Raw genomic sequence first — 23235 nt, 5'->3', positions numbered from 1 at the left:
ACTCCACATATATTAATGTTACAACATGCTAAGCAACAGAAACACATGGTTCAAACATGGTTTACAAGGTCTAGCAGGACACTCGGCTGGAGCTGAATCAGTTTCAAAGATGAATTGCTGCTTCTTATTAAACAAAGCCTCATTAGACATCAAGAATTACGTGGGTGAAAAAAAGGATTTTCTGGTCTTGGTGTCTATGAGGGGCATTATCTTTGCCTGCAAGGATATAAAAGTCCCAAGTACAGTGGTTAAAAAAAAAGCCAACCAAGTAATCCTCCTATTCCTGATCAGGATTTAGGCTATCACCTTCTTTTCCTCTCAGCCTCTCCTGCTCCAAAACTCTATTTTTTCCTGTTTTAAAGGGTGCATGGATGGAGCTTCGCCTGTGAGCCAATCTTCAGGACCCACAGCTCTGCTTTGGAAGAGTGTAACTAAGTTAGGGACATTGCAAAGAGGATCCAGGATCGGATGATTATTACTATTATTTGTAAGTGAACTTTGTCAAGCAAAGGATTTTCACAGTCGCTGTAGCATTCATCAAGACAGGTTTCATTGATTTATATTTTGCTTTGGGAAAGAAAAATACATTTCTTGGACTTTATATAACGAGGAAGTTGCAGCTGTACTCTGGATTTCAGGGAAGCACAGCATGACCAACGTCACAATTCCAACCACACGCGTTGTTCAAACGTAGACAGCAATGTTTTGCTCATTACTAACCTGAACACAGACAAAAGAAGTTGAAACAAAGAATAATTGTTTGGGGGAAATCTCCTTACCCACAAGAGAAGAGATAATTCTCTTCTTAATTTCACCTTGGTTTAAGTGAGGTGTGGTTCTTTTTTTATTTTTTAATTGAAAAATATCTGTTACCTAGGGGATGAATTCAACAGATCTGGAAGCATTAAAAGGCTTCAGTAACTTACAGTGGCCATTCCCAAAATGCAGCCTCTTCTCATCAGTGCCATGCTTAGACTTCTTGTATCCACAGAATCTACAAGCAACAGAGAAAAAAAAAAAATTAATACAGAGAATTTTATGTGTTAACTGCAGGTGGAAACAGAATAGAATGTTTTCCCTGCACAATTAAATGCCTGTTTGAAAGCTTAATGATATTTACATTCTCTGTGCCCTATAGAGGCATGTGATGTTCTCAGGGAATTTGAGGAAATTGGCTAATGAGAGGATTTGTTGATTTTTGACCCCTACAGTTTAATTTTACAATTGCCTGAGAATGTGTTTATAGCATTTTTTAACAACTGCGGCATGATTTGGGCTGCTAACGTTAGTGGGCTCATTACTGACTGTGAGGCAGTGCTTGGAGCTCCTGGGCAGCAGACAAAGGATTAAAAACCAGCCACACCATGACCCCCAATGTGCCACGGTCATCAGGGCCCCTCTGGGACAGGGCAACAGGAGAAAAAGCGCAAATCAGGCACCAGGCTCACCTCCCAATCAAGACGTACACCACCACTGTGAGGAGGATGATGGCCACTGCTGCTGAAATGGCAATCATCACCACCTGGCTGTTCTCACTGGAGATGGAGAACGCTGCAAAGTCAGCATATAAACACATAAATAACCTCTCTCACACACACACATCTCATTGATGAGATCAGAATTCACATGCATATAGGGGACAGGCATCGTGATACAGCACTTGGTCTCCCGGCGGATATTTAATCCAGGACATAATTTTTCATCAAACAAATAAATACAAGGGAAGACAGCATAAGACTCCAGCCATCCTTGCCAATTCACCACAGTTGCTTCTGCTACTCTTAATTTTTACTCTTGCTAATTGTAGGAACTGCTGGCAAACTGATGCTAACATATAAACACGTACATAAATGCAAACATACATCTCATGTATGCCATACATACTTTATGTCACGCTCAGTAAGGAACATTTCCTTGGCAAGAAATCCCATAATCATCACCTTCACTTCCCCTCCTGGATGATGGAAAGCGCTTTTAGGAGCAAAGTTTCCCAGCTAAGCCTAACAATATCCACACGAAGCTTGCGGAAAGCCAGGGCACACAGGCACAGATGTCTACAGGGAAAACAAGGGCTATTTTCTGCCTTACTTTGGGTGTCTCCCTGTGCATGGAACTTAAGACTGGTACACAATGACAGGATGACTTTAGATTTCTGGAGTGAGGACCAGTCTCCAGCAGAGCCCTCCTGAGCTTCCCTGAGCACAGCAGAATCCAACTCCTCAGTTTAACACCGTGCTTCAAGCCAGCTGCCCAAACGGAGCTGGGAGCTACCTCTGCCGGCCCCACAGGTCAGAGAGCCTCTGTTCAGGGCCACATCATTCCCACCTCTGCCTGTTGCACACCCACAACTGCACCCAGTTATGATGACTTGGAAACAGAGGAAAAAACTCATGCCATTTGCTGGTCATCTGTGAAATTTGTACGCTTTTTATCGAGATGTGCGCCGCTGCCTCCTTCCACACTTCTACTTTTTCATTTTCTCCTTCTTTTGGTAACGTTACTTTGCAGAGAAAACTCATTAACCTCCAAGCTGTTAATTTTTTTTATCTCTGCAACCGATTTTTCCCTCCTTGCTGTAATTGTCCTATCTTGAGTTCTAGTTCTAGAACGCCAAAGCTGCAAGACACCATAACAGCAATTTGTAACTCTTTTTTTTTTTAAACATGAAGCTTTTTTCCCTTTCAGAATAACAGCTGGGGTGGAGAAGGAAGAAGTGGGGATGAAATACAGAATGTATCTCAAATATACACAGAATCAAGGTGAAAGATTTGGCCTGACACTACTCTTTGTTTTTCTATCACACTTCCTCCCTCAGCAAGAGCCATGGTCTAACAAGGCATCAATTCTGGCCTGAGGTGGAAGTAGGGAAGGGAATGGAAGAAAACACCACCTGTGATAGTTCTGGGATACTCTTTACAGCCTGTTTCAAGTTCAGTGATAAAACATAAAGTTTATACGGCAATGCTACCAAGAAAGTCACATCATAAATAGTTATGAGACACATTTCCTCAGCTAGAAAAGGAGTGAAAGCAGCCATTCAGATGAGTCAGGAACTGGGCAGGATGTCAGCACAAACCATTTGAACAAATACATACAGTCTGGGCTGGTCTCAAACTCAAACTTGCGGCTGCTCGTCCCGTATCCAGCTGCAGTTCGGGCTCGGATTTGGAAGACGTAGGTGGTGTCAGGCTTGAGGCCACTGATGGTCACATTGGTGCCTCTGGCTCTCAGAATAGTATAGCTTGTCTCTTGTTCCTGCTTTTAAAAAAAGAACATTATCAGATTAAAACCCCATCCTAAAAATAAAAAGAGGTGGTTGGCGCTAAATTGCCACAAACATCCTGGAGAGGACATGGTTTTGAATATTTACAGCCTAAAAAATGCTTGTACCAACATTAATTTTCAATCAACTTTTAACAAGATATCTTAAATCATCAGATTTGCTATGGTATTGAGCTGTAAATCGAATGCTAGACATGCTGACTTTATGACATTTTATTAAATGGTTTTGCATCATTTTGCCCGTGATCTGTAATACAACAAGAAAATTATTAAAAGATTATTTAAAAAAACATAAATCAGATTTGCCTACTGCACTGAACTGGAAGTTGTAACAGGCCAACTTAGACATTTTAGGGCCCTGCAGAGTTGTTGCAGGATGCAGTTTTTACTGCCTCACATTTTACAAGACAGTGGTTACCTTTATAAGAGTCAGAAGGGAAACCTCACTCGGGCTCCTCAGCTCAGCAAAAAGGCAGACTTAGCTGGCTTTCTATTATGCTATAAAAACTATGAGATAGTTATGTCCATCCTCATTTGGACAAAACCACACTGAACTCAATCCTGGACTATGTTCATAACCCCTCTCTGCCTAATGTCTGACATAATGTTTTTTACATAAAATAAGAGGAGGACTGGTTTGTAATTTGGTAAGTTTGGATACACTTCACACTGTGTAAAAAGCTAATCCTGATAAAAGTATTCTCAGTCCCACTGTAAGCACATAATCTTAACATTTAGGCTTGCATTTGGAGCCTGAGGTACTGCTTATTTTACTAAAGCCATCTCGTACCAAAAGAGCATTTTTGGCGTCCAAAATATGGCAGCTGGAACTGTCTGAGGGAAAAAAAAAAAGCCTCTTGGCCAGCAGCCACACATGTGGGAAACTGTGAGAATCTCAATTGTTTAGGTTCCCCACCACAAACTTTTTTATTCTGGAGGTGGTGGGGATTTCATGTGATGTCCTTTTACTTTGAACACTGCGCAAAACACTGCAGCCATTGAGTTTTGCCGGGCTGAAAGCAGAAACCGAGCGAGCGCACGTCGGATGCAGAGAATCTCACCTAATTCTCATCATGTTTTATGGCATTGCATTAGCTGGTGAGGGGCTGACATTCTAACTCTGACAACACTGGAGTGCCAGTGCACGAGCACAGGGGTTGGAAAATACCCAACACACTCATTGCCAAGGGCATTTCACCTCCAAGTGTAAAGTTCGAGTGACTGGAGTTGTTTCAGGGTGTTTGCTCTGCCGTGCTGCCTGCAGGAACAGAGTCAGGACATTCCAGGTTAGGAGGTGAACATCAGAAACTGTTCACTTTGGTGCTGAAAAAGTCTAAGTGCCCCGTTCTTGGCAGTCTTTGATACAGAGAAACAGAAACTTTTACACCGTAGTTAGGGGAATTGCCAGAAGCTCCACGTACTACTCAACATTGTGCTCATGAGAAATCACAGTGAAAGGTAAAAAAAAGGAAGGGAAAAAAAAGAAGAAACCAGAAAAAGCAGCTAAGCCTGTGCCCAGAAGTTACCATTCAGAATCCAAACCTCAGATACGGTGAGATGGACCCAGCCTCCAAAGAATGACTATAAAAATGCTGCCCATAGGCCATTTTGTTTGCACATTAAAAATAAAAAGGAAATCAGTGTTGGACCTCCTCAGAGTTTCCCAATACTTCTCTAAAAAATTCTCTGTTCTAAATTCAGGAGAGCAAATTTACAGGAAGACACTCTAAAGAGCTAACAGGCTTATGTAAAATGATTTATATTTGAACTAACAAAGGCCCAGTATTATAATTCGCAGGCTTCCCTTATCTCATCATTCAGTTGGATGTAGGCAACTATTTTAATTTCAAAGACATAATAATCTTGTCTCTAAAACACAACATCTTTTGTGTATGCTGCGACTAGACGTTCATTTTGATCTCGCTTCAGGCTGCTTTTATGAAATGCAAACATTTCCTTCTGGTGCAGATACATATGTGCAAGGGAGAATACAGTCATGGCCCTGTCCGTTAATAATCCACATTGGAACTTGGAAAATAAACCTTTAGAACAATGGTATATGGAGGATGTCATGGTATCTCAGTTTATGGGAAGCTTTTTACACACATATTTTGTAAGTCATTTTTTATGTTACTAGTAATCAAATCAGTGCAACACCACATAAAAGCCCAAGTTTATCTTTCTTGGGGATAAAGCAAAACTTCAGAGATACAGCACTGTAGCTGCCATAAGTAGAAGGAATACACAAAAAGGAGAGTCAGTCTTTGCCAAGCAGAACTTTGCCCAAACACTCCAAGGATAAATTTGAACTTGGATGCACAAAGCAATTTCTTCCTGAATATTTCTGCATAGTTTAACAGACACTATCTTTGCTGGGAAGTAAATCCTACTACTGCTAGTGGCTCATTTGCAAGTGACATTTTATAATTTTATACTTTGTTTTACAAAAACCACATTTTGGACACATTTTAAATTGATAGTGGCAGTACCAGTACGGGTGAATGGTTTGCCCTTTTCCAGATAAGCACAGAAAGTGCTTATATTATGGAAGGAAAAATATTTTTCCCATCAGCTTCATGTGCACTTGAGAGTGCACATTTCTGGGAGGAGGCCACAGTCCTGATACTGCTTCCTTTATTGCCAGAAGTGAACTCTTCGTGGACATGACATTTCTTACACGTCCTGTGGAGTATTCATGGCCTACCTGCATTTAAAGCCAGAATAATAAGAATTTAAAAGCAACAAAGAGCATTTGAATATAATGCACTCTTTCAGCCTCAAAGTGCAGAGTTCTGTGTTGGCTGTAACCACTGATTACACAATTCCTATGATGGCAGAAGCAATTCTATTCTAGCAACATGAGACTGCAGCTGAATTTCATTCATTGTTTGCAGAAGACTCCATCTTAATAAAGTGCACATGATTTAATTTTAAGCCACATATTTAGCTGAAACAATTAATAGTTTATGAGTGGCATTCAAGAGATGGCTTTTTTCTGTACCTTCACGTGACAAGATACTCCTTCAAGAGAACATGATTATGTGAACAAGGACAAGGAGGAAACAAAGAATGGGGCTTCTGCAAGAAAAAGACATGCCTTTGTTGTTTATGCACTTTGGTGGCTGAGACACTTAAAATTCAGCCCGGCATTACATGGATGAACTAAACTAAGTACCTTAACTTAACATAAAATCTTATGCCTCGCCATAAAATAAATGCCTAAAAGTCCCATATGGTCTCCCTCTGAAAGAAGTTTCTTGTTTCTTTTAAATGTTTTGAATAAATATTGCCTGGGGCTTCATAATAAAACGCTAAAATTTTTTTTGCAAAAAATACAATTCTATTCCAAACACTGCTTCTGAAAAACTGCCACTCAGTTCATCATGCTATGAAGTGTTCAAAGTCTGGCTGGCTGGGGCTTTGGACAGCCTGGGATAGAGGAAATTATCCCTGCCTATAGCAGGGGGCTGTAACTGAATGATCTTAAAGGTCCCTTCCAACCCAGGCCATTCTGATTCATTCCAAAGAATTAAAATAGTTTCCTAAAGCTGTAGCTACGAATTTCTTTAGACGCATATAAAGCTCTGCTCTTTTGGCTACACAAAGGCAATAACAGGTGAAAAAAACCCAAATGAGCAGGTCAATTAACTACCCTTGAAAAACTGAATATCTTTCACATATTTTATGACAATAAGCCATGACAAAAACCTACAAGATATTAAAATTTAGACACATGACATTGTAATTTTTATCCCAAATCTCTTGTAATATCCTAAATACCTTAAGACCAGCTTGCTTAGCAAAATAATGTCATGAACAAGATGTATGACAGAATTGGGCTGACCTGCATTGCTCTACTAATGCTCTGTTTTTTAATTTGTAAGAGATGACAAAAGACATATCAACTGAAAACAAGCAGGATGAGAAAGGATGGCTCAGCATAAACCATCTACTAACAATCAGGTATGACTTGCCAGGAGAAATACCCAGATTTGCTAACTCTGAAGGGTTTATTTCCATTTAACAGCAGTGGATTTTCTGATGAGCACAACCAAGATGATTTCTGAACCAGAAAATCAAATGGACTGGACCAGTTTGAAAAGAAACCTCTTCTTTTAAAAGGGGAGGGAAGGAAGCATGCTTAGAGATCCCCATCTTCCAGCAGCATCTTCCAAAGGTGTTTGGTGGAGGAATGGAAAGTAACAACTCCACGTGAGCTGCTCTGGCCCCGGTTAAGTTTATCAGAGAACCAGTTTTGAACCTATCATAATTTGCAAAGCTTAAAAATACATAGATTAAAGTCTCCTGACAACTGATTTGCTTTTTAAATTTTTTTTCCCCTCATAAACCCTGAGGAATAGGCTTCTGAGTCCCCAAGGGCCTGCAGAACACACATTAAAAACGCTGGTGCCAGAAGGTTGGCTTTTTAAAAGCCTTTTGCTCTAAATGGCCTGGCTGCCTTTGTCAAGCACTTGGCTCCCTAGTTCAAGAAAACTGTCTGGTGCACATGAACTCTTGATCACAGACTTCAAAGGGGAGAAACACATGTGCAAGATCAGCCTCCTAAGACTGGTGGGTTGTCTTATAAAGCTGTCTTTTGACAACCAATTGCTCCCTGAGAGTGGATACACCCGGTGAGAACAGGAGCTGCATGCTCTGTCTGTGCATAAAACAGCACTGGATGGCAATTTTCTTGAACAGAAAACCCCCATTTCGGTGCAGAAAGATGATCAAAACATCCCAAACACAAATAAAACTTACAGGTGATTTAATTAAAAATAACTGAATGCGCACAGCAGGGAAAATAAATCCCTCCCTTTGGGGCAAGTAAAACCCAAGAGACCACCTGTGCTGTTTTTGGCTGGGGGAGAATTAATTTTCCTCACAGTATCTAGCTGTGGCTTTGGGAATTGCACTGAAAACAGACAGGTTTGATAATACAGAGATGTTTTTGTTATTGCTGAGCAGAGGTTACAGTGTCAAGGCCTCCTACACCTTTCCAAAGAGGAGGCTGGGGCTGAACGAGGATTTGGGAGGTGACGCAGCCAGGACAGCTGATTCCAGCTGAGCACACAGATATCCCATCCCCAGTGGCACCAAGCTCAGCATGTAAGACTGGGGAAGAAGGAAGAGGGGGATATTTGGAGTGATGGCATTTGTCTTCCCAAGGCCCTGTTACATGTGATGGAGCCCTGTTTACCTGGGGATGACTGAAATTCATCCTGTCCCAATTGAAATGAAGAAAAAAAAAAAAAAACCAAAAAGCAACCCAACAAAGAAGTCCACAGACGTTGCTCCATTAAGTGAGACTGAGTTGAAATGTTTCGGATGATTTCTTTTTCTCCCATCAGCACTAGCACTAGAGATATGTTTAGATTTTTACCAAGGCCTTTGAAGGTTCAAGTGCTCCCAAAAAAAACTCTTCCAAAATTAAATTACATAAAATTGGAAGAAATTTTTTCAGCATCCAGCTTTCCGATCCTCTTTCTTCATCTGAAAATCAGGCATGAACTACCAACACAACATTGCCCCACTACAAAGCTCCATGAAAAAAAAAATTCTAAAGATTAACTGAATATTCATGGAATATTTTTAACAGCATTTCTTAGATGATATTATCACTATCTCTTCTCCAGTATACATGAAATATAAGCCTGATTATTAGATATGAAGACTGTTATCAAATACTGAATTAAACCAGAATTCTGGCATTTTTTTCAAAGTTTGTTAGCTCCAGGAGCAATATATCAAATAGAACTACCAGTAGATGTATCAAAAAATGGTTCATACCACACTTTATTTCCATGGCAATTTATGATTTTTTCAATTCTACCAGTAAGACCTCCTAAAAACATTCTATTACAAATACTTTTTTTCTAAATATAGGTCTCTATAGGATGTTACAATTAATCTTACAATTTATGCAGAATTCAGTTATTAATAGAAAGAACTTCCACGATGCAAACCAGCCCAATAGTCCAGCCAACATTTTCCCAGTAATTTTCATATAAAAGATGCTCATGCCAGAGGGAAGACTGAACCTGAGCGTTTCTGAACCCTTAACACAGGCAAGATGCAACTGCTGAGAAAAACCCCTCCCCTTGGATCTTCCCACCTTTTCGTAGTATTTGACCTCGTAGTCCAAGATGATCCCATTGGGATGCTCAGGCTCCTGCCAGGAGAGGGACACGCTGTTCCTGGACGTCCTGTCCTTCCTTATGACCGTGATGGGGGATGGAGCTGCAGAGGGGGTGGGGGAAGGAGGAGAGGGAGAGAAGCAAACCAAGTTTATCCCCGCTCCTGGCAAAGAGCACAGTTTCCATTGTTGAAACCCTGGGCGCTGAGAATTTCAGGCTTTCTGTGCTGACAGGCACTGACCCCCAAGCAAACACTGCATTTGACCTGAGGCCATGGAACAGGCTTCCAAAATTGAGTGATGCCACTGGGACTGTGGGTGTGTAGTTAAATATAAGTGCATAATATCACAGGGTGGAAAATTTAGAGTTTAAGGCTTTAGTATATAGTAATATATATAAAGCAATATGAAGGATTTAGGGCATAGGTTAAGTTCTTCTTCTTTCACCTTCTTCTTCATGAGTTTGGGTGATATTCCATAATTGGGTAGAAAAATCCGCATTGTGGACCACGGGTGGTTGGTTATTGGGTTAAAAGTAAAAATAATTTAGGTGTCATTTCATAATTGGACAATTTGCACTTCAAAGACCTTGGAAAGAGTTAGAGACAGAGCCATTTTTCACTTTGTTAGCTAGAACTCACAACTTGTGAGACTGTGCTATAGATAAGAATTAATAAACATCTGAGCCCGAACACAAAACTGCGTCTGTCGAGCATTAATCCTGCCTCTAACAACAGAAAAGAAGATAACAAACCCACATTCCATTTAATGAACCCCCGAGCAAAGGTCTGGCCCTGCACTGACAGCTGGATCCCAGCCGTGGTGCTCATGCCTTGGAGCACCCTGGCCTCCTGGAAAACGAGCTGAGATTTTCTCCTCCATTGGAGGAGACTGGTGGCAAGGCAGCAGATGGCTTTGATCCGCTACTACACCGTAAGCAATGAAATATACTCAGTGAGTGAAAATTACAGAGCAAAATAGCAGCACTACCTATTTGCTATAATGTATTATCATTACCAGACACTGCAGAACTCTGAGAGCAGTTTGATAGGAAAGTCTAAAAGGGTGCTGGGATGTGTTAAGTACGAGGAACTCCCGGTACTCATGGCTGGGAATAACCATCAGCACGACTCAGCCTCTTTGGCATCATTATTTGGTAAGTTCTCCAGATGAAAATTGCTCTCATACACGCTTCTCTTTCACCACATTTCTTTGAAAATTAATAAAAATGAAAAATCTAAACTGCAAAATAACGTAATTTTTTAACGTGCATTGATCAGGGTTAGGCATGACAACTGCATACCACAGGTTCACCCACCACCCACAGCTTGGAAATATCATCAATGTTAAACACACGGATAAAAAATCGCAATTACTTAAGATTCTTGAACATTGGTTCAGTTTTAGACCACCCAGATCCATAAGTTGTTCCAAGACCAGGTCTGGGTTTCCTGGACTCACTGAAAGCTGTGCAATTTTTAAAAATTATTTTGGTTTGTTGTGTTTTTTTTGGGTTGGCTTCCCACTCCAAATGCTTCTCTTCCATGGCTTTGGCCAAAATTCATCAGATTATATTTTACAGATCACACACACTGAAGGCTGTAACTGTCATTTCAAAAAGATCTTTTACTAATAAACAGCCTTTTATCTTAACATGTAAATAAAATCTGTTTATAAGTTCAACATTTGCTATCCTAATAAAAAGGCTCTAGAGCTGATCTCAACAATTTAGTAGCAGCTGAATCCTCTGAAGCTTTTATTGTTCATATAAAAACTAGCTGCACTTTACAGGCACTTCATATTTGCATGCTTCAGCCAATGCCCTTTCTGTTTGGGTTTTCATTTTTGCAAAAGAACTTTCAATAGTCAGGAGGAAAAAAAAAAAAAAAAAAAGAAAGAAAAATAAATGTTTTAATTAAAATAATTTTTTTAAAATTCATTCTGCTTTTGATTTTGCTAAACTTCCAGCAAACTAGACTTTCTAGTCCCAATTAATCGTCTAAGTAGTGAAACCCTCCTTTAACAGAGTGAAGGATCCACTTTTCGTGTTCATTTCAGGCTGAACATATCCTCTGAACAGCATTTTCACATTTCACATGGTTCACAAATGATTAAAAAGTAGCTTTTTCTTTTTTTTCCTTCCAGCAGGAGGAATTTATCCTGAATTTAAATTCCTAAAATCAGCTTGGGAGAAGTAGACAGGATTTGTGTGCAACAAACATCCTTCAGCAATTCCACTTGAAATCCACAAACCAGGGCCAGAGCCAAAACACAAAGTGCTTAGCAGGCTGAACTCCCCTGCTGTAGCCAGCTCCATGGGAACTCATATATCCATACTTGCTACTTTTATGCTCTCCTAAGTCATTTTTATGTCTTCTTTTTAAGTCAAGCTATTTCTCTCTCTCTCTCTTTTTTTTTTTTTTTTTTTTTTTTTTTTTTTTTTTTTTGTATGTGAATAGATTGTCAAGCCCAGTACCCAGCTGGTAACTCTTCCCATTAAGGTAAAATTAATACTGATTTTATGAATAATTAATATATGATTAACAGAAACGGCTTTTTCCCCAATAAATTATGGTAATTTTGCTCTAACAGACAGGCTGAAACAATCTTGAATGCTCCAATACAGATAAACTTTTTTAAAAAAAGCTTTCTTCTAACACAGTATTAATTATTTTGAGCTCATTTGCACACATCTCTGCAGATGCTACCAGTAACTTATCTCACAGCAGTTTATTAGAAAACATCTGCTCTGCAGTTATCAATAACATTATAAAACATTCATATACCTTCCCTAATCTCTAGGGTTCCCAAAGCTGCTCAGAAATGAGACATGCAGAGTGCCTGGAAGAGCCAGCATCCTACTGCATGGGCTCAGGGAGGGGAGATAAATAATCAGGGGAACATAAACTTTCAGCCACCTTTAATCCCACACCAAGGTGAGATAAAACGGGAAAAATTCCCGGCACAAAACCTTTCCTTGCCGGTCAGTGAAAAGCTGGACTGCCACAGTTTTAAATTTTAATGCATTCTTTTGGGATTTTCTTGCTATACCTTTTAGGTAGGTGGGTTTGAATCATGTTAGAAGTCTTGAACTCAATTAAAGAAAACACCTTGTTCAGATAACTTCCAAGTTTATGCTTAACTCTACTGCAATCAATGAATTTAAGATATAATAAAAGTTAAGGTAACCTGAATATGGCCCCAACACAGGGCTGGGGTGTCCTTCGGAGAAATAATTTGACATTTGGACTATTTATTGTACACATGCCCAGAATACAACGTAAAACTTAATAAGCTCTGGTCTAAATGCTGTCTAAACAGAAGTCAGCCTTAATTTCTGTTTTTGTAACATCAGAGCAGCTCAGTTACTGTATTTTACTATTTAATTGGAAGTGTCTGAAAATCCAGCAAAGAGAAAAATCGAGGTAAAGGCAGTTCACGTTGTAAGCCATTAAACAGTGAAGGCATCACCATGTGGAACAACGGTTTTAGTCTTCCATATGAGGAAGAGAGAATCAAGAGTTTCCTGAAGAGAATGAAATAATCACAAGAGGACCAGACTGAATTCAAAATCAGGCTACAAAAAGGAAGATAAATACAAGATATTTACAACAGCCATTTTTCATCGAATTTACATTATTTTTCTACCTTAAATTGAAAATCAAAAATGAAATTTCTACCTTAAATCTGCATCTCTCACTGACAAAAACAACGTTTGCTCTCTGGGTTAGCAAATAATGAGTCATTATGAAGATTTTTAAGACTAATTGAAATTTTAAAAACTATACGGAATATCAACAGGAATGCAAAGGTTAAATTAGTTCACCATTTAGAAAACTTCCATTTAAAGATAAAACTTAAGGAGAGTACTTTTTCAGACTAAGAAGATATTTCAAGTGATTTTCTGATTAATCCCATGTCTCGTGTGCCGCTAGGTATTTACACTTTTATCGATAGTTTGATTAATTTATTAGTATTCGACCTCTTCACTTGAGTAAGAGCTGGGTTTTTATGACTAACCTCAGGCTTGCATGGACATATATGAAGAGCTTTAGCCCCAGCAGTCCCACTCAATGCACAGAGAGGCATTTTTACACATCACATGGTTAGAATTTGTCTGGCACTGCAGCCTAACTGCTTTAAGCACTTAACAGGAACCTTGAAAACTCCCTGGAGTTAAGAGGGGAAATGTACTTTGAGCGCTCGGTGTTGTTAGGTAGCATTTGTGACAACTGGGAATGTGGATGTTGAAAAGGTAACAAACACAATGATTCAGGGAGCTTAGGCTCAAGTGTAAAAACCTCCTCGGTCAGGACTATTAAAGGTGCGAGCAAATAACATGAAGGATCTGCAGAGACGACAATAAAACTCTGCTCAAATTGATTTCCCACTGAAACTGACCCCAACAGATGATTTGTTTTCCTCCAGCTTAATAGCGGCTATATATAAATTTCCTTATTGACTTCTTCCTTATTCCTTGGTTATTGTTTTCATATGTGACTGGCTTACAGATGTATAAATGCACTGAAAGAAAATTCCCTGTCCTGTGACAGGGAGAACTCAGTATTAACTCTGGGAAGGCACATGTGTACAACTGCTGAAACATTTAGAGTCCTATTGTTTCTGGCTTAGGTTTCTAGGTCACAAATTAAATTTTAGGAAAGGATTTAATTCTGAAATGACTCACAGCTCACTTCCAGCTTTTGCTTGCAAACGAGAGTAAAATATGCTTCGCCTAGGATGTTCCAAACTATGCTGAAAGATGGTGACCAAGCAGAATCTGTATTACTCAATTTTCAACTTCTGCCCTGCTGAACAAATGGAAGGCTTGCTCCTTTTCCTTTCTTTGGAAAACTGATGCTTTTATTATCTAATCATAATACTGTAATCTGATATAACCTATAAATTTTCTTTAATGTCTATGATGCCCCCAGGAGGTAATGTAGAACAAGAGCAGTAAATAAAGATCATAACCTGAAAATTAAATCTGCCTTCTCTGACAGTAGAATCCACTGGGACTCAAACCTAAATCTGCCAGTCTTAGAGGACCAGCATCCAAACCACAAAACTATCATACAATCCAAAGTAGAAATGCTTGAATGAACAAACTGATCTCTCACTGGGAGGCAATTTCTCTGGGATACCAGAGCCACATCCACCGTCAGGACACGAGAGAACTTACCATGGTGCTGGGTCTGGCACTGCTCATAATGCTACACACACACATTTTGATTCGTGCAAAACCACCCAATATCTGGGTTTTTTTGAGAACCGACCTTTTTTCTTTGGGTTTATCCATCGACTCCACTCTTCAATTCCCAAGGGTCACAAGCACTGACTTGCAAATCAGTATAATGATGTCACACACCCATGACATGATCACATTAACATGAAGTCTGTGAACAGCTGTGCTTGTACTTGGAATCCTTAACATCTCCAGCATCTATTCTGTGGATTAGTGCAGAGGGGGTTTATGACAGAAGCCTGCTCACAGAAAGCAGGACCTGCCCTGTTTTCAACCTTCTCTGGCTGCACTCCTATTCACTTTCTCTGTTAAGCACAATTTACAGGACTGAGCTGAAGCAAGCAAGCCCCATCCCACAGGCACATTCTGAGAAGGTCCCCAGGTGCCTCCCAGGGGGCAGGAGGAGGAGGAAACAGTTTTACTTTAACAACTCTTTGGAAACCTGCTAAGACCCTACAGGCTGCTCCTCCAGGAACAATTCCCCACCGCTTCAAGGCACGTGCAGGCACAGCCCTTTGCCCTTTAATCTCCAGGACATGTAGTTAAACCAGCACAGAGCCTGTGTTTGTCCTCCTGCACCTTTTTCCTTGAGCTGGAGCAGGCTCAACCTATTTTTATGACCTGGGCTGTGAAATGTCACCTGGTTCTGTAGCATCAGTGGGTGACCGTCAGCCTGAAGGTGCCGTGATGAAGGCATCAGGGAGTCCACTCACCCCACATCAGCAAAAAGCCCCTCACTCCAGCCCCAGGCTGGATCCTGGGAGGTGAAAAGGGATGAAAAGGCTCACAGTTTCTGGGAGAAGGGCTATCACGGACGCATTTACGTCAAAACGCGCAGGGAAAGAAATGGGACAAAACTTCAAAGGCAAACACAAGCAGACTGCCATTGGATGAAACAGAGCTGGGCAGATTTCTCCCATGAATAGGAAAAAAAAATTAAAAACTGGTTTCTTCATGGCTGTTCTAATGGATGACTGCCTGCATTATGGCAGAAGTGCCCAAGTGCATCTGGGAAAGGCTCCAGCCCGTGGTTACAGACTCCAGAGTGGCTGCAGGCATTTCACAGGTGCTGTGGAAGAAAGGCTGCAGGGAACTGGAAAGGGGGAAACAAGCAGCTTCAGCAGGAATTACACCAAAAGGCAGCTGCTTGATTTCCCTCTCAAGTGCAGAGAAAGGCAACCTTCTGGGCAGCAGCTGTCACTGGACAAGTGACTATCAGAGATCATTTCTCACTTTTACAAATAAATTCTAAATTAAAAGAAAACGTCATTAAGTGTAGCGCAATCATGTTCCTTGCTTCTCCCTCTTTTTATTAAAAGAGATAGCAAATGCCTTCCCCAGGGCAAACAAAACGTTTGATTCGCTCATGTGTTTAACACATGTATAATAAGTCATGGAAATGCCATGTCCATTTGGGGAGGATCAGGCTGCACAAGGCACTTGCTTCAGAAACTGAAAATTACGGCGCTGTGGCATTCCCAGCTGTTATTTCAGAGAGGAGACAAACGCTGGATGTGCTTTCGTAAGGAGTCATCCCAAAGGTGCTCACAACACAAATGTTATTCTTTCTGCGCTCTTGTTGAGGTGGTGATGGCGGGAGCTTTGCAATAGTTCATATTTTTCACTGAATGTGTTAAGACCCTATCAGTTTAAATAAACTGTTTTTCTTTGCCTTCCCTGCCCCTTTGTTACATTACCTCAGAGGATTTTAGAGCCTCACATTTCCTGAAGTGTTCAGAAAGAAGAATTTATTCACCATGCTCACAACATCAACATTCAGGTGCTGAGCAGGCTTTCCCTTTCTGTGCTAATTTGATTATTTCCTCATCCAGAGAAATCCCATGCACAATCTAAGAACATACTTTGGAGCTATCTCTGAAAAAGCCATTATCCAAAACTGGAGAAGACAATTGCCCCCAAATAAGCAATTTATGATACAAAATATTTTCTCTCCTTCTAAGTAACCACCAAGAGCTCCTGAACTGGTCTGTCAGTAAGTCTTTTCCACCTGCTCAGAATGCACTATGAAAAGAAACAGCATTTCTCAAACGTCCTGCCCTGCCATTTGGAGCAATTGCTTTTGTGGAGGTTCATGAGGAAAGAAGAACCTCTAACAAAAAAGACTTGGAAATGTGCTGACATCTTTCACATGCTTTTGGATTTGGAGATAATTTATTATTTTTGTTTAAAACATTTTTTATATACATAGAGATATAGTTTACTAAAAGGAATGCTAAAAAGAAGACTCTTTTTGCTGTAGAAGCTGACACTTATTACGTTCATAATTCCCACTGCAGAAATAGTCCCCAAACCCAAAGAAACAATTTTTCCCATCTGTCCCCAGCTTGCAAATTGCCTAGGGGGAATTGCTTCAAAAAGCAAATTGATAGCTCTGTTTACAATCGAGAGGAACACAATTTCCCTCAGTGATTTCTGAGAATGCCAGCACAGATAACAGAGAGATGGAAGTCTAAGGTTTATTATTTAACGGAGGACTAAGCATCCTGCTTACCTACATTTCTTCCTTTTCACTCTTGTACCAAACAAAGGCACTAAATGTGAAAGACCAACAGAAGCAAGCAAAGAAAGCCATTATCCAATGAAATATCACCGTGATCTGTGGAAAAACCGACTAAAAGCTCCGAAAGACATAAAAACTCCCTGAGCCACAGACTTCACCTGCGAACTTTCTGTCAGGTCAGGGGCATTCACACGAGGACTGAGCACGCACTGAAGAGCCCAATGTGTGTCACAGACTTTGATCCCTTTTCCCCTGAACGCCAAGGAAGCTCTGCCAAGGCTTCAAAGACTTTGCAGGCAGAACGTCTCCAGCTAATAACAGGCTATGCATGGAGTGACATTGTTAAAACACTTCCCTTTTTATATCCCTAAAGGAGCTTTATTGAGTTAAAATGATCCTCGAATAGCCTCTGGGCTGAACTGTAAAACACATTTGAAGAGCGTAAAATCTTTATTTATGCCAGGAATGTTTGAAACTCAAAAGATAAATGTCATTCAGAAAAACAAGCATGTCCTAGGTATTCAGTACGTAATGGGGCACAGCTGTAATAACAGTCAGTGAACCAGAGACTCCCGACATCATGTCATTAGCTCACTTTTAATAAGTCTATCTTCTTGTCCTTTTTATAAGGGCCATAGGGAAAGAAAGAAATATATCATCCCCCAAACATCTGTGCCTCTCTCAAATTGTCTCTCTTAGAAGACAGATCTACTTAAGGGACTTGCCTTGGGATATAGGTTGTAAAGTGCACACAACCCTCTCTAAATATGGATTTTATTTAAACAGGGAGCATCACACATCATTTGTGAGCTGCTGAAGACAGTGCAGCGCAGGCTGAGCGCATAAATAGCATCAAAGTACCTGCAAATAATCAAATACATGCACTGAAACAAAGCTTGGGGCTGAACTTATTCCCTCGAAGCCAGAGATTTCAGGCAAATAAAATTCTGGTTCTGAGGAGGTATTAACAAGCCTTCCACGGAGCCACAGAAGTCTCTACTTAAAACAGGGCTGAAAAATTGACTGGTTCTTTCTCTGCTCTAAATGTTTATCCCCCCAAACTGAAATTAACATGTGGCTTGGAATCTTCAATGGCACAGGGAGATCAAGATACTGCAAACCAGCCATCTCTGCCCTTCAACACTCCTAATTTCTCTATCTAGTGGTTACTTTTGTTCTCAAGGTTATTTTTAAAAAAAATTTCATCCTAGCCTCTTGGGAAAACTCTGCAGTGCTTTACTGGTTACCTTCTCCTTAAACAAACTGATTTCCTTTGGCTCTTCATGCCTGGGTTCAGTGATGAAGCAAGATGATTAAATAAGTTACATGGCTTGTTCTGCTTTCTGGCTTCTAGAAGTATAAAAGATAAAAGGAGGAGACTCCAGGTGATCAAACTACTGCTCATCAAAGGGAAGCTGGAGGTGATATTAGGTAGATCTGGGGTTTTGTTATTATTTATAATATAATAATAGCTTTGCAGAAGATGCCTCCGTTTGGATGCAGGGGTGGTTACTCTCTAAGCTCCCTCTAGAAAAAGTCCACAACAGAGAAAGGAATCAACATTTTACAGTGCACAGCTGACCTGTGGAGAGGCCAAAACTCAGGGTTAGGCACTTTTGGGCTCTCAATTGAGAAGCATAACCACTTTCTACAGCTATTAGGAAAACACTGACATTTCTAGCCAAAATTTAGCCCACAAAAATGTTTCTTTGTTTCCTCTGCAGGGATCCCTCCTTTTTTCTCCAATTTATTTACTCTTGGCACCTCTCAGCATCCTACCTGCATTGTGTGGAAGAGGTGTGGTGAGCTGAGGACAGGATTTGAAGAAGTCTCTTGTTACAAGGTGTCCCCTTTGTTCCACCACTGATGCCAGGATAGGTGACAGCACAAAACCCTTGGAATTGGTTTAGTGCTGACACTGCCTTCCCATAGCTGAATTTAGTTGCTACCACCTTTTGCAGCTGCACCTTGGGTTAAAAGGCCTCAAGTCCTTAAGAACTAAGCTCCATTTAAAGCTGTTTCAGTGTGCTTTTAGCAATCAAAAGAAAACAACCTATTTTATTATCAATGCAAGAAAGAACTGAGGTATTCAGGGGAAAAATAAGGAAAATATTTAGGGATCGGCATGATTAGATTGGGAAAACACATAAAATTTAGTTATTTTCACTAAACTCTGATGTTAATAATAATTTTGCTGGAAGCATGAATGCTAAACCATCAGAAATAGTGGAAGGGGTAAGAGTTCAGGAAGATGCACATGCATAGTTGGTGCTTTGAGACAGAATATTCAGATTGATGTGGAGCAGCTGCCAGGAAAATGTTGTTGCAAAAAGAGGGTCATGGACTTGACCCTCTTGTTCCCATCTACCCTCTACAGGGTTTTCATTTTGCTCCTTCTGTTTGCTCTGCCCCACAGCCCCTCTGGTCTAACCTGGATTCGTGACCCTTCACGGCAACCCAGACCCATTTGGATATGGTACATGGAAATTAAGGATAAAGCTGTAGAAAAGCTCTCTTGGGACGGCATTCTAGACCTTACAGAGCTAAAATGTGCTTCTGATATATCCCTTTTGTGATCTGACCAGTGAGGGGATGCAAGACAAATTATGTTTTTTGTAATTATACTTTAAGAGACCGCTTATATAGATACTTAAAAGTCTAATTTTAACAACTTTCAGAGTTTCTAAGAGAATTCTAATACAGTAAACCAATTGGCATGCTCAAGAGATAGCACAGAGATAGCCTGTACTAAACCACATCACCTAAATGTACTTAAAGAAAAAATGGGCTACGCACAAAAGTAGAAAATAAACTGCTTAAGCAGCTTGTGGGTTACAGTGAACAGAGCTGCTATTGCCTGAAATGCTTTCACTTTGCACATCCCAGTTACTGTGTGTTCCACAACAAAACCAAAATCCACCTTGCAGTACAGAGGCAGCAGCTCTGGGGCCTGGAGAAGCATGCTGCAAAGCAGGAGGGGTCTCTGCAGAGAAAGAATTTCCCTGATCATGGACAGTTTACTTCTTTGGACACCTTGCTCAGGTGATTTTAACTGCTGTGGAGATGAACAGGCTGAAAAGCAACACCTCTGAGAGAAGAAACAGAAGAAGAGAGGGTAACTCAATGAGGATGCTCCAAGACACTGATCCAAAAATCCAGAACAAAGAACTGTAACAGGAACAGATTGAACAGACATAAAACACAGGTTCCAGAGCTGAACTGGGTAGATTCACCTCTGTCTGCCCACTGCACAATTAGACAGCCCCTCAGAGCATTGGGAAATGCAGTGACTGGGGTCAGGAAATAGCTGTTATCACCTTTTTGTGCCTCCCACTACAGCTGATCTGTGATTTAAGGAGAAAACATACACCCTCTGGAGTGAAAAACATTGCAATAACGCAGCCCACCAGGAGGATGCCTGCTTAGAACAATGTTAACTTGTCTGCGCTTTCAGGAAGACAGAACTGGAAGTATTCTGGGGACATGGTGTGGGATGGGAGGACGTGGGAGCAGCCTTACTGAAGACGTGCATGTTTTCTGTGCAAAGCCTCCTGATGGAAGCTGCATGGCGCACAACTACAGAAATTTCAGCATCTAGCCTCTCTCTTTGCTGGCAAACATTGCTCCCAAAAATTTTACACCTGACCAAATGCCAGGGAAGAGTCTAGAATCCTTCACAACTTTCAGAAAAATGAAGCCACGTCAAAAGAGAAGCGAATGGCAGAAGAGTGCAGCGATGACAAAGGCTCTGATCCAACAGCCAGGGCACAGTGCTCACCCAGGGCCTCAAAGGCTTTAATAAGGCTCCACAGAAGGAGAGCAGCCCTTTTGTACCCCATCAAGTGTGACACCAGGATCTAATTCAGTATTCAGCTCCACGCCCCCATCACGTTGGCAATAATTCAGAGTTGGTGAGACAACTTGTAAAGAAGAGAGGGGAAAAAAAAAAAAAAAAAAAAAAGCTGCGTTTTAAACCTCTCTAATTTAATGTTAGCGTTTTGTGCGTCTAACATCAAAGCCTTTTTTCGCTTCTATTTAATCAAAATTAATCACCAAGATTACTACAGTAATTTACGTTGGAGGTTATTGAAATGAGTGTTTTATTAAAAACTGGCTTTATTAATAAAACACATTCTGGCTAAGGAATCATGTGAGCCTGCTATTAGAGACTATTAACTGGGAACTGGGAGTTAATCATAACAGTCACGCTGCCAGGTTCCTTGACAGAAACACACGCTGCTTTTTCCTTTCTGCTTTTACTTTCACAGGAACATTCAACCCAATCAGCTACCCTAGCACGGAGTAAACTCTGTAAATCAGGGAAATAAAGGCACGCAGAACAAAAGGCGGCTTCGAACGAAGGGAAGGCGCGCAGGAAGAGACTCACCGGCCTGGTTGGTTGTGATGCTGACAGCAGCGAACTGCCTGGAGAGAGCGCCGAGGTCGGACACGCCGTTGACGGCGTCGATCTCGAAGGTGTAGTTGGTGTGTGCCAGCAGGTCCACCACGGTCACCGTGGTGTTGGTGAGCCCGCTCTGCCGCGGCAGGAACCGCACGTCGTCGCTGCAGGGCTCGCACAGCCTGGCGCTCCCGCCGCACTTCTTGCAAACGATGTTGAAGGTGACGTCCTTCCTGCCCCCCGTGTCCAGAGGCCAGCTCCAGTCCAGGATGACAGAGGTCTCGTTGATGTTGGAGATCACGTTTCTCGGGGCGGAGGGCGGTCCTGTGAACGGGAAATCAGGGGGTGAGATTTTTCTCCCCAAGGATGCTCCAAAATGGGAGCAACGAGGGCGCAGAAATATAAAAGTAAAAAACGTTAATAACCAAACACTTCTGGTTATTTCCTCTGGAGACTCCTGAAGTATTTCACTAGATTATAGACCTAGGCTAACAAGAGCCATGTTTTCTTATAAACAGAGAAACCCCTCAGGGTGCAGTTCAGGATGGAGAGTACTGGTAGCAACATAAAAATCCTATTTCTCCTTCCCGAGCCTGACAGGGTAGAAAAGGAGAAAAACGAAAACAGAAAAGGCACAAACCCAGCCCACCAATTTTCAGCAGCCTGTCCAACACTCAAGAAGACAGGAGAGGGAGTGGATGGCTGACTGCAGTGGGACATGAGAGGAAGCAAGCAAGCGAGCTGTTGTGGAGGTACAGATGGAGCAGCGAGGATGACAGCCCCGAGCAGAATGACGCTACTCACTGGTGCAAGCCATGGATGGAGGGTCTTTCTCAGAGCGAAAGTAATTCTTTTCACACCTGCAGTTCAGAGATGCATCTTCGTAGGTGGAGCTGTGAGGGGGGCATTTGGCACACTTCACATTGCCAGCAGAGGCTTTGTAGAACCCAGCTCGACAGGCTGCAAAGCAACAGGAATAGAGTTTTCAATTCCAGGGACGTCTTGATTCTAACATGTGACTACTGCCCTGGAACCCACCCATATGTGGATCACAGTTTGCAGACATCTATGGTCTAAAATTACAGATTTTTCTCATAATGAGGGCTGACAGAAATAAAACCTCTCGGTAGAATGGAGTTCACGCATCAGCTCGGATTTGCATTTAATTTTGCCCGGAAAACAAAACGGTGTATTGCACCACTATGAAGAAACATTTTCTAGGCTTCATTTTGAGAACTTCACTCCTCTTTCTTCTCTTCTGCTGAATTTGCCAAAACATTAGCCCTACCCTGCGTAAGAAACTAACTTTATCCTCTCTCTGCTGCTAACATTTTCTTACGAGAGCACACCGATAGTAAACTACTTCTCTTCAGTTCATCAGGTCAGGAGTAAGCAAGCCAAAACCAAGAAAACAACCTGAACTGAGAAAGATCTCTTTCATTTTTGAATGATCATGTCAATGAGCCGTTTCTGATGCTATCAGGAACTTGCATGACCTGTATAAGAAAGATCTTTCTGGGGTTAGCAAAGTCATTGCATGGGCAGCCTGAGGCGGGGAAAAGGTCTGAACAAATATCCCAGCATCTTTGTAAGAGATGGAGGAGGGAGGGATTGTTTTTTTTCTATCATTAAAACCTAAATAAACATTGTGG

The 23235-nt window shown here is 41.2% G+C and overlaps 1 protein-coding gene across 4 annotated transcripts in view; it reads right to left on the bottom strand.

Moving 5' to 3' along the window:
- EPHA3 (EPH receptor A3) overlaps nt 1–23235 on the bottom strand; it is a 177079-nt gene that overhangs the window by 39414 nt on the left and 114430 nt on the right. For all 4 annotated transcript variants that reach the window (XM_040054900.2, XM_040054902.1, XM_040054903.2 and 1 more), the window contains 6 exons: nt 22388–22543; nt 21572–21907; nt 9398–9522; nt 3096–3258; nt 1449–1551; nt 927–994 (listed from right to left, as the gene is read on the bottom strand). In XM_040054900.2, coding sequence (XP_039910834.1) covers nt 927–994; nt 1449–1551; nt 3096–3258; nt 9398–9522; nt 21572–21907; nt 22388–22543 — 951 coding nt within the window. The remainder of the gene's footprint in view (nt 1–926; nt 995–1448; nt 1552–3095; nt 3259–9397; nt 9523–21571; nt 21908–22387; nt 22544–23235) is intronic.

The sequence above is a fragment of the Hirundo rustica genome, chromosome 2 (genome assembly GCF_015227805.2).
Source record: "Hirundo rustica isolate bHirRus1 chromosome 2, bHirRus1.pri.v3, whole genome shotgun sequence".
Taxonomy (NCBI): domain Eukaryota; kingdom Metazoa; phylum Chordata; class Aves; order Passeriformes; family Hirundinidae; genus Hirundo; species Hirundo rustica.
The sequence above is the reverse complement of the archived record's forward strand: the minus strand, read 5'-3'. Positions and strand labels throughout refer to the sequence as shown.